This window comes from Odontesthes bonariensis, chromosome 17, assembly GCF_027942865.1.
Source record: "Odontesthes bonariensis isolate fOdoBon6 chromosome 17, fOdoBon6.hap1, whole genome shotgun sequence".
Classification (NCBI taxonomy): Eukaryota; Metazoa; Chordata; class Actinopteri; order Atheriniformes; family Atherinopsidae; genus Odontesthes; species Odontesthes bonariensis.
This window is the reverse complement of record NC_134522.1, coordinates 10224483-10236994: the sequence shown is the minus strand read 5'-3', so window position 1 is coordinate 10236994 and position 12512 is coordinate 10224483. Positions and strand designations below refer to the sequence as shown.

At 42.6% G+C, this 12512-nt stretch overlaps 1 protein-coding gene across 1 annotated transcript in view; it reads right to left on the bottom strand.

Annotated features, from left to right (window-relative positions):
• The window catches only part of runx3 (RUNX family transcription factor 3), a 45386-nt gene extending 37591 nt beyond the window's left edge, over positions 1-7795 (bottom strand). Inside the window, exons 1-2 of the mRNA XM_075448482.1 lie at positions 7541-7795; positions 7106-7216 (exon numbers count right to left, since the gene is read on the bottom strand). Of these exons, the coding sequence (XP_075304597.1) occupies positions 7106-7163 (58 nt within the window). The 5' untranslated portion in view covers positions 7164-7216; positions 7541-7795. The remainder of the gene's footprint in view (positions 1-7105; positions 7217-7540) is intronic.
• Positions 7796-12512: the final 4717 nt, after the last annotated feature.

The following is a 12512-nucleotide window of genomic DNA, read 5'->3' as shown; positions in this document are numbered from 1 at the left end:
ACTCTAATCCCCTGATTGCCATGTTTAGGCCCTGCACGTCGCTGCTCCACGTCAAGGCGCCCACAGCTAATGACGAGCTAATGACACGATGATGACAAGGAGGGTTTGTAAACCCAATCAGTAGCCAAGACTCTGGCTGCCTTGTGATTAGGTTAATCAAACTCTGTACAGACTGAACGAGTGGCTCGCTGTCTGCCCCTTATGTCATGACACTGATTAAAGGGGGAAAGTCTGTCTGACTCAAATGTCTCGCTGCCAGGTTGGCAGTGTTAGCACAGCTAACTGTCATACTATAGAGTAGAGAGCTACTTAACTAGGGACAAATAGCTCATATCTAACATGTCAAAATGTGTAAGAATGTGATCCTGCTAAGCTTTATAGTCCTTTCACATCTTTTATCTGACAGCAGACAATCAAGATCATTCCTTCTTTTCCAATGGTTTTGGAGTCTCTCTCTTGGCTACATTTTAATTTGGTTGGTAGCATCTCACACAGGTGGATTGGAAATTCACTCTTTGTCAGTGCACTAGTGGCCACATACAAAGCAGTCAGTTAGTTAAATCGTTTTTTAACATGAGACACTATGGGAAATCAAGACACCAGTCCCTGATATTTTTCAGTGAAGTTGACTGATTAGTCACCATTCTGCTAGACTAAGGCATTGGGACACTAGTCTGACCAGCTATTATGATGAGGTCAGATAGCATTTAGACGGTGAAAATGTCTCTGTCGTCATGTTAACATGTGCTGCTTGTCTCTGACTCAGCATTGGGAAAAATCACACGGTACACTCCTGTGTGTGTGTATGTAGCCTATATGTGCCTGTGGCAGTCTGTGTGTGTGTGTGTGTGTATGTGTGTATACCATAACGTTCCCTTATGTCTGCGCTCGTGATGGCTGCGACCGTGAGAGCAGCAGACAGAGTGACCTCACTGCAGACAGACTATAGAGAAGAAGTGGAGGGGCCACTTCTGCTGCACAGCTGAGGGGGAATCCCTGGCATGGTGTTTCCTACTGAGCCAATACAGAAGTGAGCAGCTGCACAGAAAGTACGAGCTCTCTGAAGTTTACTACAGGATAAAACCTACTGCAGTGCCGCGTAATAGATCATTCTGTAAATTGTACATGTAGATTTGACACGTGGAATAGGTATGAAACAGACAAACAGAATTAGCATTTGAGGAAGCAGGCTTTGAATAAACTATTTGAATAAAAACAGTGACTTCCTGTGATTGTGCATTTAAGATGCTGCATCTGGCCACCAGTCTGACACCTAATCCTCCATAAAAATGCAAGATGCCCTTTTCGCACTTCAGTATTTATATGTATTAGAAAATTCCAATACAAGATTTGGCAGAATTTTTACATTTTTACTGAGTGAGGTTAGTTGTTTCCCTGTGTTTGCTGTCTGGTGTTTCAAAAATAATACACTGTGAGAGACAATAGATACACTATGAGAGTGATAGCATTCTCCCCACATGACTTTTAGCGAGAAACTATTTTCCACAACGTCAAACTAATTCTCCAGTCATCTTTTAGTCATAACACAAATGATAAAATCGCTGAAGAGGAAAGCATGATTAGGTGGCCCATTACAGATGCAGTTAGTAGCTCTGACAGTCATTTGTTCCCCCCAATGAGTTGAAGAGAAAACTAAAATCCCATTTTTGAAATGCTGCTTCCACAAAAATCAATTCCCTGTGGTTAAAGTCATGTTTGAAGGGAGGGAAGGAGCAACCCAAAAACATTTTTTATTGCAGCAACAACAATTAGCTGTATGTAAACAAGATGAAAAAAAAATTCTGGGAAAATAGAGAATCAGAAAACATCTTATAGCCTGCAGCGTCTCACATCCTATCATTATCTGCATTTTTCCTCCTCCGTAATTAAGTTTTTTATTTTATTTATTGCTTATGGGAAGGAGGATGGGCTATAAGGATGTTTTGAGCATGATTAAAGTTAATCATAATGAAGGCAAAGAGGAGATATTTTTGTGAAAAACATTCTTAGTTTTTTTGGTTCTTAATTCTTCACGAAACTTTCACACGATTCACAAAGTGAAACCATCATGTCTTTTGTGTCATTTGACAGAAAGAATAAGAGTGGTTGCTGTGAACTGGTAAGTTTCTGAACATGTGGGATCTCCATAAGTTTGAGTCATTTTATGGGCTGAGGACCCGACCCATGCCTTCCCATTAAAGTAATTTGTGGGTTAGGATGCGACTGTAATGTTAAAAACAAAAGTGCGCAGCAATTGAGGCTGTGCTTAGTCACAGTTTTTGCTTTTTCCTCCTTACAGCAACAGAAAAGATGTTACCGGGGATGGGTCTAAACAAAAAGTCTTCTTCCTTGGAGTCATGCTCAGGTCACAGCTTTCTAATTGTAGTCAGAGCTACTGAAAACAAACTAAATCTGTGATGAAGCTTTGAATTGTTTGCTTTATTTCAAGCTTTGCAGAAAATGGCTGACAGATTCCGTACACCAGCATGATTACTGCATAAATTTAGGTTAATAATACATGAATTAGCTGACAATTATACTTGTGTCTTTTCTACAATCCCAGCCTTACCATGTAATAAGCTGTGAGGCTGGCCTGTGGTTTAGGGCGTAGGTTTAAAACAAAATTAACAATCAGAGAATCACAGGAGAGGCTTTTCCTTAATTTAGTCGTCTACTATACAGGACGAATGAGATCATAAAGGGTCCAATAACAGTGGATTTAATCATTTTAGCGTAAGGATTTATATGAAATATTATCAGCTAGTAAGTGAAGCAAATTAACCATAAAGAAATGACTCATAGAAATTGAGGAGCCTCATCCGGCAGGGGCATTACATTTTAGAAATCAAGCTAAAGTATTTTATATTGTGATCATTTCCACCTCGTTATCCAATTATACAACCTTTTGAGTCTGCATTTTTTCCACCAGACATACATTTTGTTCCTGAGGTTCCCTGTTAAAGAAACTGGTCCAGACATCATAAATTCCTCTGACATCACTTGCATCATATTTTTCTGTCTCCTTTGCCAATTATTTTTTAACAGCAACTCTAATAATCATGTACAGTGCATATTCTTATTCTGAGAGTGACCTCAGATTGCATGTAAATACTGCTATACAGCAGCCATGCACAATTAGATCAGAGTTTAACATGCAGTCTTAACTCTGGATGAACTGAGTTAAAGGAACTGAGGAGCCGAACATTCCTCCTGCCAGCTTGGCCCAACATCAGCCTCTGATCACATTTACCCCTCCCTGGATGCTACTTTAGAGTCGACACAGCTCCAGTTTATTTTCCAGGAGAATTATCTCGCCCTCCGTCAATGTTTGTTGAAAGAAGTTGCTCAACCTTTCAGGGTAATTTTTTTAAAACTTGTTTCAAGCCAGATAAACCTTGATGAGATAAATTCATATTATCAGATTGCCTGCAAAGAATCTAGACTCTGTGGTTGGTTGCCGACACCAGAAAATTGTATTTACAACTACACTCTAACCTTGACCAGTACAGGGCTGAGCATGGTGTTTTGAGCCAAAAGTGTGGAAGGGCGGCGGCAGGTTTAGGATCAGTCAACCACATAATCAGCACGCCCCTCTGCATTACACTACCTGGAGGCTATCACACCGACAACCCCTGAAAGTGTTTCCCATAAAGTCGTGCTGACAGACGAGACGGACCAAAAAGTAAATAAGTACCTCCAAAAACGTTTATAGCCCTAATCAAGTCCAGAACCTTCCTTCTATCCAATATGCCTTCAGAGTTTTATAAATAGATATTATACTTGGCTAAATTGGAGACAGGGGTTCGCTGCTCTGTGGCTGTCATACGTTTTCTATTATTTGCTTTCACTTTAAAATATTGAAACTCTTAATATCTGGTTACAGTTTTCAGCCTGCTCAGTCAGTCCTTGTGTTTTGGCGTCACTCAGGGGCCTCACACTAAGCAGGATTTTGAATGGGCTCCAATCAAGCATGTTAATTTAAGAGAGGAGAAAAAAAAGTCTTCACCATATGACTTGTCATTAATACATTCAGCAGAGGCCAGCCATGTGCTCTGGTAAATTTATAGCCTTTTTCTTTTTTGAGCTACTGTATAAGGTCTTTTTATTTGTCAGTGGTTGTAGGGTTAGAAATACATTTTGATCTTTTATCCCTTGTGAAAGATTCATTCTGATGCTTATAAAATGTCTCTTTCTCAAACTGTGCACAAGTCTCCCCAGCTTTTCCCCTCTCGAACACTCATAGAGCAAACCAGACCACCTTCCAGAATCATCCAAAATAACATCACTACAACTGTGGTGAGGCATGGCACGTTTCTCACACACAAGCCCTCACTTCCATTCATGCAGCGCAATAAGGCAAACATATAAAACCATTCCCACCCTAATAAACCAGGGCCTTTTTCTCTGCCACAAAAGGAGCTGGCTCCTGAGAGCGTAACACTCTAAAAGAAAGAGTTGGTAAAAAAAAAAAAAAAAAAAAAGACTGTTGAATATAAAACAGCCTGCAGGGAACACAGCGGCCCTTCCAAGCAGAGGGAAATGTGGTGACAGAAAGTGAGCCAAGGATATCAGGAAGTGCACAGGCCCAATCACAGCTGCTATAAACCAGGTACCCCACCTGATGTAAACCCTACACATATGACAGGACCGGAAGACTGTCTACAGAGGGAAATGCTGGTGCTTTTTCTGGAGTCTTCATGCTTTTTATTTTGTTTGGCCTTTTTTTTTTATGCCTCAGACATGCTCCTGTCTGATTAAATAGTGGTGCTGCTGTGTGAGGGTTAGCAGGTGTAGCCTCATTGTGGTTATTATCACTGAACTGCAGCAGCTCTGCGAGACTGCGTCAAACTAACAGCTCGTTGACGCACAGCTCTATATGTCTCGTTCTGTTTCTCACAGCATTCTGCCACATTATTAGCTTTTTCTTGTTATCTATACTGAGTTAAACATCATGAGAAACACACAGTCTGTCCCCTTTGTAACTTATATGTCTTGTGTGCGCGTGTGTGTGTGTGTGTGTGCGCGTGTGTCTGTGTGTGTGTGTGTGTGTGTGTGTGTGTGCGCGCACGTGTTTCTGTGTGTGTGCCTCTCAGCTTCAGCGGAGGACTGAGGTTTCTGAGGTGAAGAGTCCTCTCGCTTCTCACGCGAAGTGCATCTGATGTTGCACATCACATGCTTAGATGTGTTCTCTGTCTGCACAGTGAGATATATAAAAGTTACGAATATAACACTGACAGACTGATAGCGTTTGCATTGTGCTGATATATTTGTGATGCTTTTTTTTCTTCAGCTCGAACAAAGCGTGACGTAAAAAAGGATGTTAAAGATCTAAATAATTTTTAGTTTCTGCATTTGCACACATAATCAAGATGCTGCTCACAGCAGTATTTCCTGACTTCTGAAGAGATGAAGACAGTATTTCCATGAGCCTCGTGCCGCACTGCATTAAAGTCAGAGCTGGCAAGGCAGATATTTAACAGTCTCCTTGATTCTCTGCAATCGTTCCTCTTAATTTCAGTTTGATTTGAGTCTAAAAAGGAGAACCTTGGCATAATTGCTTTGCATGTGTAATGCACATTGTTAAACTAACCGCTGGGGTATTTCGCTTACATGAAGTAGTCCCAATTTGAAATGCTCTCAGACTGAACGAGAGGATTTAATGACTCTTGGCCTTTGTTCTCTTGCAGTTTGGTTTCAGTTCCCTGACAGGATGAATTTTAAAAGGACATGCACATTCACTAATGATTTCAGTTACAGTTGTGAATGCCTGTCTCTTATTTCGCCTTTTGACCTACTCTCTATCCCGCCTCACTGCTGTGGTAGAGCTCAAAATCAAAATCAAAATCAGGTCTCTGCAAACAAAGCTTGATAGACAGCGTGCATTAAACCTGACATTAGTGACACTGATCTGTATACAGCGAGGAGATAAAGGGACGCAGACCCAGTGCTTATAGAGGAGAAAGGGGGGGCTGAGTCTTGTCATGAGGAAACTATAAATGCCTGAGTGTCTGTAGAAGCTGTGAGAACATTGGAACATCATCTCCTGTCACTGTGGTTCCAGTGAGGATATCAGAGGATTGTTCTCATGTGAGGCACAGATGTCGAGAGTTTGCATTTGACTGTATATGCGAGGCTCCAGAGACTTTAAGATAAACTCTGCAAACAATTATGAAGTGGTAGTGCTTCCCCTTGTGACTGCCTCTAATTAACACTGCTACAAGGCCTTAATTGGGAAAGGGGTTTTGTTTTTTTCTGCTGCCTTTCAGCGGCTGCCTCAGTGGTTGTGTTAGGAACAGTGGAAACAACTGAATCCTGCAGCTTACATTAACAACTTGAGCGTCAAAACTGCCTACTTTTTTTTGTGTTTGCCATCACCGACAGCAAATAAACTCAACACAAATTCTGTTTGAAGAAAAGTTCAATTTCAATCTCTCTCTTCTTCTCACACACAGCAGAGCTTAAATGTTTGCTGGTAAAAGCTGTCAGATTAAAATTGCCATGGTAACAAATGGTTTCTTCATTGAGGCAACAGTTAGCCAAGTGCACTCACCTCACCACACAGACCAAAAGTACCTCCTGGAAGTAAAGCAGAGAGAGCCTAATATGTTTTTTTCCTTCTTGCTCTTTTATTGTATTGCCGTGTTCCAGTAAAGCACCCAGTCACATGGAGCCTCTGAGCTTGTATTCTCACAGAGAGAGCGCAGAGTTTCACTTGATAATGAATGTCTGTGGTGAGAATCCCATTATGGCGCTACTCCATCAAGCCTACAGAAAACACACGGGTGGAGAGGCAAAGGCCTTTATGGGCCATATCAGTCAACTGGAAGATGGCTACTGTGCAAACCAGATCCTCCTTTGTGAATCTGTCAGCACATGTATGCGTGAGTGTGTGTGTGTGTGTGTGTGTGTGTGTACAGGATTCACATGCTACCAACAAACAAACTCACACTGCAATGTGTTAAATTCAGTCCTTTTTTTTTTGTTTGGCAAAACAAGTTGCCAAACTGACAAAGCTGCACATTCAGAACAACTGGACAGAGAGGGTGGGATAATGTTGGGAGGGAGAAGGGGTGAGTTGGGTGGAGAGGGGAGGATCTGCACTCACCTCTCAGTAGACTGCTGCTGTAGTTTGAGAAGGAGTCAAAGATGCTGTTGGATGCCATGGCAGGGAAGACAGCACGGCGTGGAGCCCTCGCTGCAGTCAATCTCCACCGACCTCAAAGGGGAGACAAACAGGATTGAAGCTCAGAAATGAAAGAGCACCTTAAAGAGACAAGCTAGAGAAAGAAGGAGCACAAGAGGACAAAAACTCCTGGAGCTCTGAGACTGTTTGCAACCAAGAATCTAGGGTTTGTGACTACCACAGGAATCCCAAGCCACAAGCTTGCAGAGAGAGCAGCAGCATGTGTTAGTACCAAAAGACGAATGAGAGAAAACAGGGTCAGAGGAAGAAGAAAAGAAGAAACAGAGGTTGAGAGAGAAGCAGTTAGAGCAGAGGCAGCAACAGCTTTCATGTCTCCAGGTGTGGAAGTGGACTCACCAGGGCTGGAGATGAGAAGGGGGCCACCTAATGGAGCCCGGGGTGATGGAAGCAGGCTGACAGGGAGAGCTGGGTTTGTGATGCGCTGTCACGTAGCAGGCTGATGGGCTGAGGTTAGCCCGCGAGCCTGATAGCGTGGTCGGCCTCTTTCTTTCTCTTCCTCGGTGGTGGCGGCCTGACTTGAGCGTCAGTGCTAGTAAAAGGCTAAAAGCCACAGTCTCTCTGCAGCCTCCTCGCCATCCTCCACACACAGAGACACACACACTCCCCTCCGTGAGTGGTGGAGCCCACGTCACATGTCACATGAGGTCACCGGGCCTCTCCCTCCCACCCTCCTTCCCCTCCCTCCCTTCTTCTCCTATCGTCTTTGCTTTTTTTTCGGTTTCTCTGTTTCGGGTTGTACTTTCCATGCTTCTTCTCTGACTCTCTGTCTCAACTCCCACTTTTCATTGGTCGTCCAAGTTTTGGAAACATTTTATTTTCTTTTGAGTTCGAACCAGGCAGTTGCCTACACCATCGTGGCTCACTGAGGTTTACAGAGTGCTCTGAAACCACTGTAGAGGAGCTGGAGAAACATTCAACTGTATCAAGCCCAACAAAAACACGAGGCAGAGAAAAGGACAGGAATGAATTAGATGAAGAGAAAGAAAAGATGAGACATAGATGTGGCTTTTGGAAACTGAAAAGCATTGTTTCTAACTGCCGAACAACTATGAGAACGTTGCTGTTGACTGTGTATTCCTGTCCTGTGCTAGTTTTATGTTTGTCTGACTCACAGCACATCTGTGTTTGTAAGAACCGGTGGTTTAGGGCCCGCAAAACCTCCACCCTCACTTACCACTTGATAGTATCATAATCTTAGTTTCATCAGAAGCAACACTGCCAGTTTATTTCTCTCTGCTTGGGACCTCTCCTCCCCCTTTCTCTGAAGTGATACCTTAACTCTATGTTGTGTGCCCCTTCTTTTTCCTCTCAGTTCTGTCTATATTTGATCCTATCACAGCCTAACATAAACTCCCACAATGCAAATAATTCTGCTCAAGTTCACTTGGACTGAGTAAGTTTTTACATTTACTTTATAATTTGGGCTTTTCCTTAACCAATCTTGCTTGTGTAATGTAAAAGAAAATCAAAAAAATAATCAAAACAAAAAAGCACAAGTATTTGTGGCCTACTTTCTCCCCAAATGAAAGTGCAGAGTTCTTTAACCTGATTGTGGTTTTCACACTTTTTCGTTTTCTAGGTTGAATTTAAGAACAGAAATGTTTTCACTGCTATAGCTACTTAGAGTACAGTGTCACTCTTACACTGTAGGGGCGTAGAATTTAGAAATGTTTGGGAAGGCATGATTGCATCGTTCCTGGTAATGATTTTAAACTGTGGAATTAAAATATTGTGGGCAGTCTCACTCATGTCAGAGATCAGGGAGTGGGTTTAAGCTCCACTTCACAGGGTCAAGCAGACATGGGGATTGTCATAAACTCACCAACTCATGGCACTCATGAAGACACAGCTTTGCTATGAAGGTAAATAAAACACAACATAAGCACCTGGACTCTAAACATAGTTACATAACACAGAACAAACCAGACAAAAAGAAGCAGAAGCTTTGCTTCTACAAACCTGAAACTTCCCCAACCAGCCCTCTTTGTACCCGTCAGCTTTAATCTGTATGATTAATGAAATACTTGCTCAGGGAACGTTAACTTGACTCAAAAAAAATCACACACAGGAAACACGTTTGATAATCAAATTGATGTACATTTAATAATTTTTTATTTTGCAGTTATTAATGTTGAAGCATTAAGTTATGCTAAATGTAAATGATTTGCTTTTTACCTCGTGGATTTCAAGCTGTTTATTTGGGCTTTTCTTCAGCAGCTGTGAGGAAACAGGAAATAAATTACACAGAAAATTAAGCATGAACAGAGTGATAAATGTGTTGTCAGAGAAGTTTGCTGTTTGTTGTATGAAGCTGGCAACCTTACTGTACTGCACGTGTGTGCGTGTGTCTGCGTTCATGTTTGTTTGTGTGTGAGAGCATAAATCACTGGCATTTGCAAACCTGTGGTATCCACGCTTCCTTTCTCCTTTCTCCTGTCGCTTAGTGACACACTGGCCATGTCTGGCTAAACCACCGTCTGGTCACTCATGTGACCCAACTGCTTTCCCTGGAAACCTGTGTGTGTGTGTTCACGTTTTTGTTCTGCTTCTATTCCACACTGCTTTGTGTGTGGATGTTAGCCCACATTGTCCAGTGTTAATTGGTGGACAGAAGTGCTGTATGGTTTGTATGTGTATCTACAGTACCATGTTGAGCGTGTGTGTGTGTGTGTGTGTGTGTGAGAGAGGGAGAGAGCTTGCCGCTCTTCCTGGTAGCCCGCACTGCCCTGTAAATGAGCAGTTGCCGCTGAGTTAGGCGGCAGCGCGGGCTAAATGACACGGCGTGTCAGCGAGTGTGGCCGAATGCTGAGGCCACAGCCGCGGCTACAGAGCTTTTATCAGTCCGTCCACGCGGCCACTACAGGCCTCTGACTTAACCTCACACACAGCGAGGCTTCCTCTTCTAACACCTCTGCTGCCTCTCGACATGGCCTCTGCCCCGGCCTGCCAGCCCTGGGACAGATTACAGCTCACACTGGCCCAGAGGGAAGAACTGCACCCTCCGAGGCCAGAGACACAATAATTTAACCTTTGTGCGGAACTTTGTTGTGGATTCTTCAGCTTTAGAAAATGATAATAATAATAACAGGAAGTTGTAAACCTCTGCAATTTAATTGTTTTTTCTCAGGTTAAGTACATTTGGAGAGGATACTCTCTGGGATCTGTTCTCATCTTTGTTTGTGTGGAAAAAGAGACGCTTAAGGTTGTGCTGGTTTCACAGCGCAGGGCCGTGTGGTTGTTTTCGTTTATAATCTTTTTATGTGCATGGAATTGTGGAAGTAAAACTCGTTGTGCGGTAATACGTTGTGTTGTTTTTCATATTTCTTTTAAGTGAGAAATATAGTTTTCTTTTAGTTGTTTTCACAAGGGCAGACTGTTTTGGATTATTGTCAATTTCCTTATTTTTGTCCACTCGTAAAAAAACAAATACATCACATCTGGATTTTCAATAGAGAATAAAGGACAGCCAAACAAATCTAGGACCATCCCGCTGCATTGTGCAAGACCGGGAATTAGCTCCATTGTAGTGTAGTCCAAACTTGACATTTGAAGAAAGCGCTGGAGTCAAGGCCTTTTCCTCAGTGTTTTTTCTTCTTTGTCTAGGTAAACATCTGCTTCATGTTTTGAAATGTATCTCATGGCTTTGCACTGCCCATGACCGTGAGGGGAAAATAGTCTGAAGATCATTGTGGCCGTCTTTCACTCAATTCTTTTTTTCCCCTGCCCAGACCTTGTTTATCAAGCCCCTGTATTTAAGCTTAATATAACTCCTGTTTTGCTGAGAAAACTGTGGTGGTTTAATCACTGTCAGTGGTCCTACGCCTCTCGGGTGTGGCTCGCGAAGCAAAAAGGACCCAGTGCGGTCGGGCGTCCAGCTGCAAAGGGGCTTATTTTGTGGTCTAAAAATTGCAGGCTTCCCCATATGTTCCCCATAAACGTGGAATGCAGCGTGGGACTTCAGGAGGTTTTTATAATGAAGTGGCCGTCATTGCATCAAACACCATGGTCCTGTCTGCCTCTTGGAAAGGCCATGGGAGCCCATTTTGGGGCTATGCGCACAGCAGCTCTGATGTCCTGACTTCTCACTCACACCTCATACTGATGGGTTTCTTCTAATTACTTATCCATTAAATGATTTTCATGCTCACTTTTTGGATATAATTAACATAGTCTCTTTTTGTTAATTTGGACAGATTTGATGTGCAAAAGATGGAAATCATGCATGTAAGACACTGTAAGCAGTGAGATTTCTTCTGGAAATTCTCAAGCGTTTCAGCCCAAAGAGGAAGTTGGCAAAAGACAGCGTAAGAAACTGAAAAATAGAACATGCTAAAATGCCTCGTTTGTCACATTTTAAATAAACTGCAGTTAAAACACAGCTGCAGCTGAGCAGTTAAAACTGTTACTCTGAAGAGAGTCTCAGAAAAGAAAATTGCAGTTGTATGCACTGTTACCAGCTCAGCATTACTCTGTGTGGCGTGTCTGTGTGTGTCTGTGTGTGTGCGCTTGTGTTGTTGTTTTTATTGTCAGCGAGGCACTCACAGATGCAGTGGTTTTAGCATGCAGTATCACCGTTGGAAGTGATCACCGGGCCTATTATTTATTTATTGGCTCCAGCAGACATGGAGACTGTGGTAACCACACTGAGAGGAGGGGAGTGTGGGCTCCATGTCACCACACGCAGGCTGTATCCCAGAGATCCTGAGCAGCGTGACATGTGTACAGTAACATGTGGAGACTCAGTAGGAAAAGTTTTACAATAGTTGGCCAACTCTGTCGGTGTTACGTGTGGATATTTATGGACGAAGCTGGCACAGATCACTGTCAGCAGCAACGATCACTAAGATCAGCTGCGTGAGGGCAGCTAAGATTAGAGCTCATGACTGAATGCACAACACCGTGACAGCTGCCATTTGAAGGATAAATGTGTTCTTTGAATGTAGTTTTGCAGTTTTGTAGCTCTGGCACCTGCTGCGTTTCTTTAAGACAAATGTTTACAGGTAGTAAACTCTCCATCCGACCCCTTTACCCAAGCTCTTCCTGTTTTTTGCAGAAACTTTGCCAACACAAAGACACAGCACCGTGTTTTCTTTACAGCAGGGTGATTTAAAACATTCGCACAGCCCCTGGCCACTGAGCTGTGAAGGTTAATTGGACCGTTTCTACCTGTCAAAACAGTTCTTCCTGTGTATCTAATGAAACATTGTGCAAAATATATACAAAATATATACAATTTGTCACATCGCATCAATCCTCAGTGGTAATCATTTAAATTCACGTCAAGTAGGAACAATGGCAGTTTGATGTT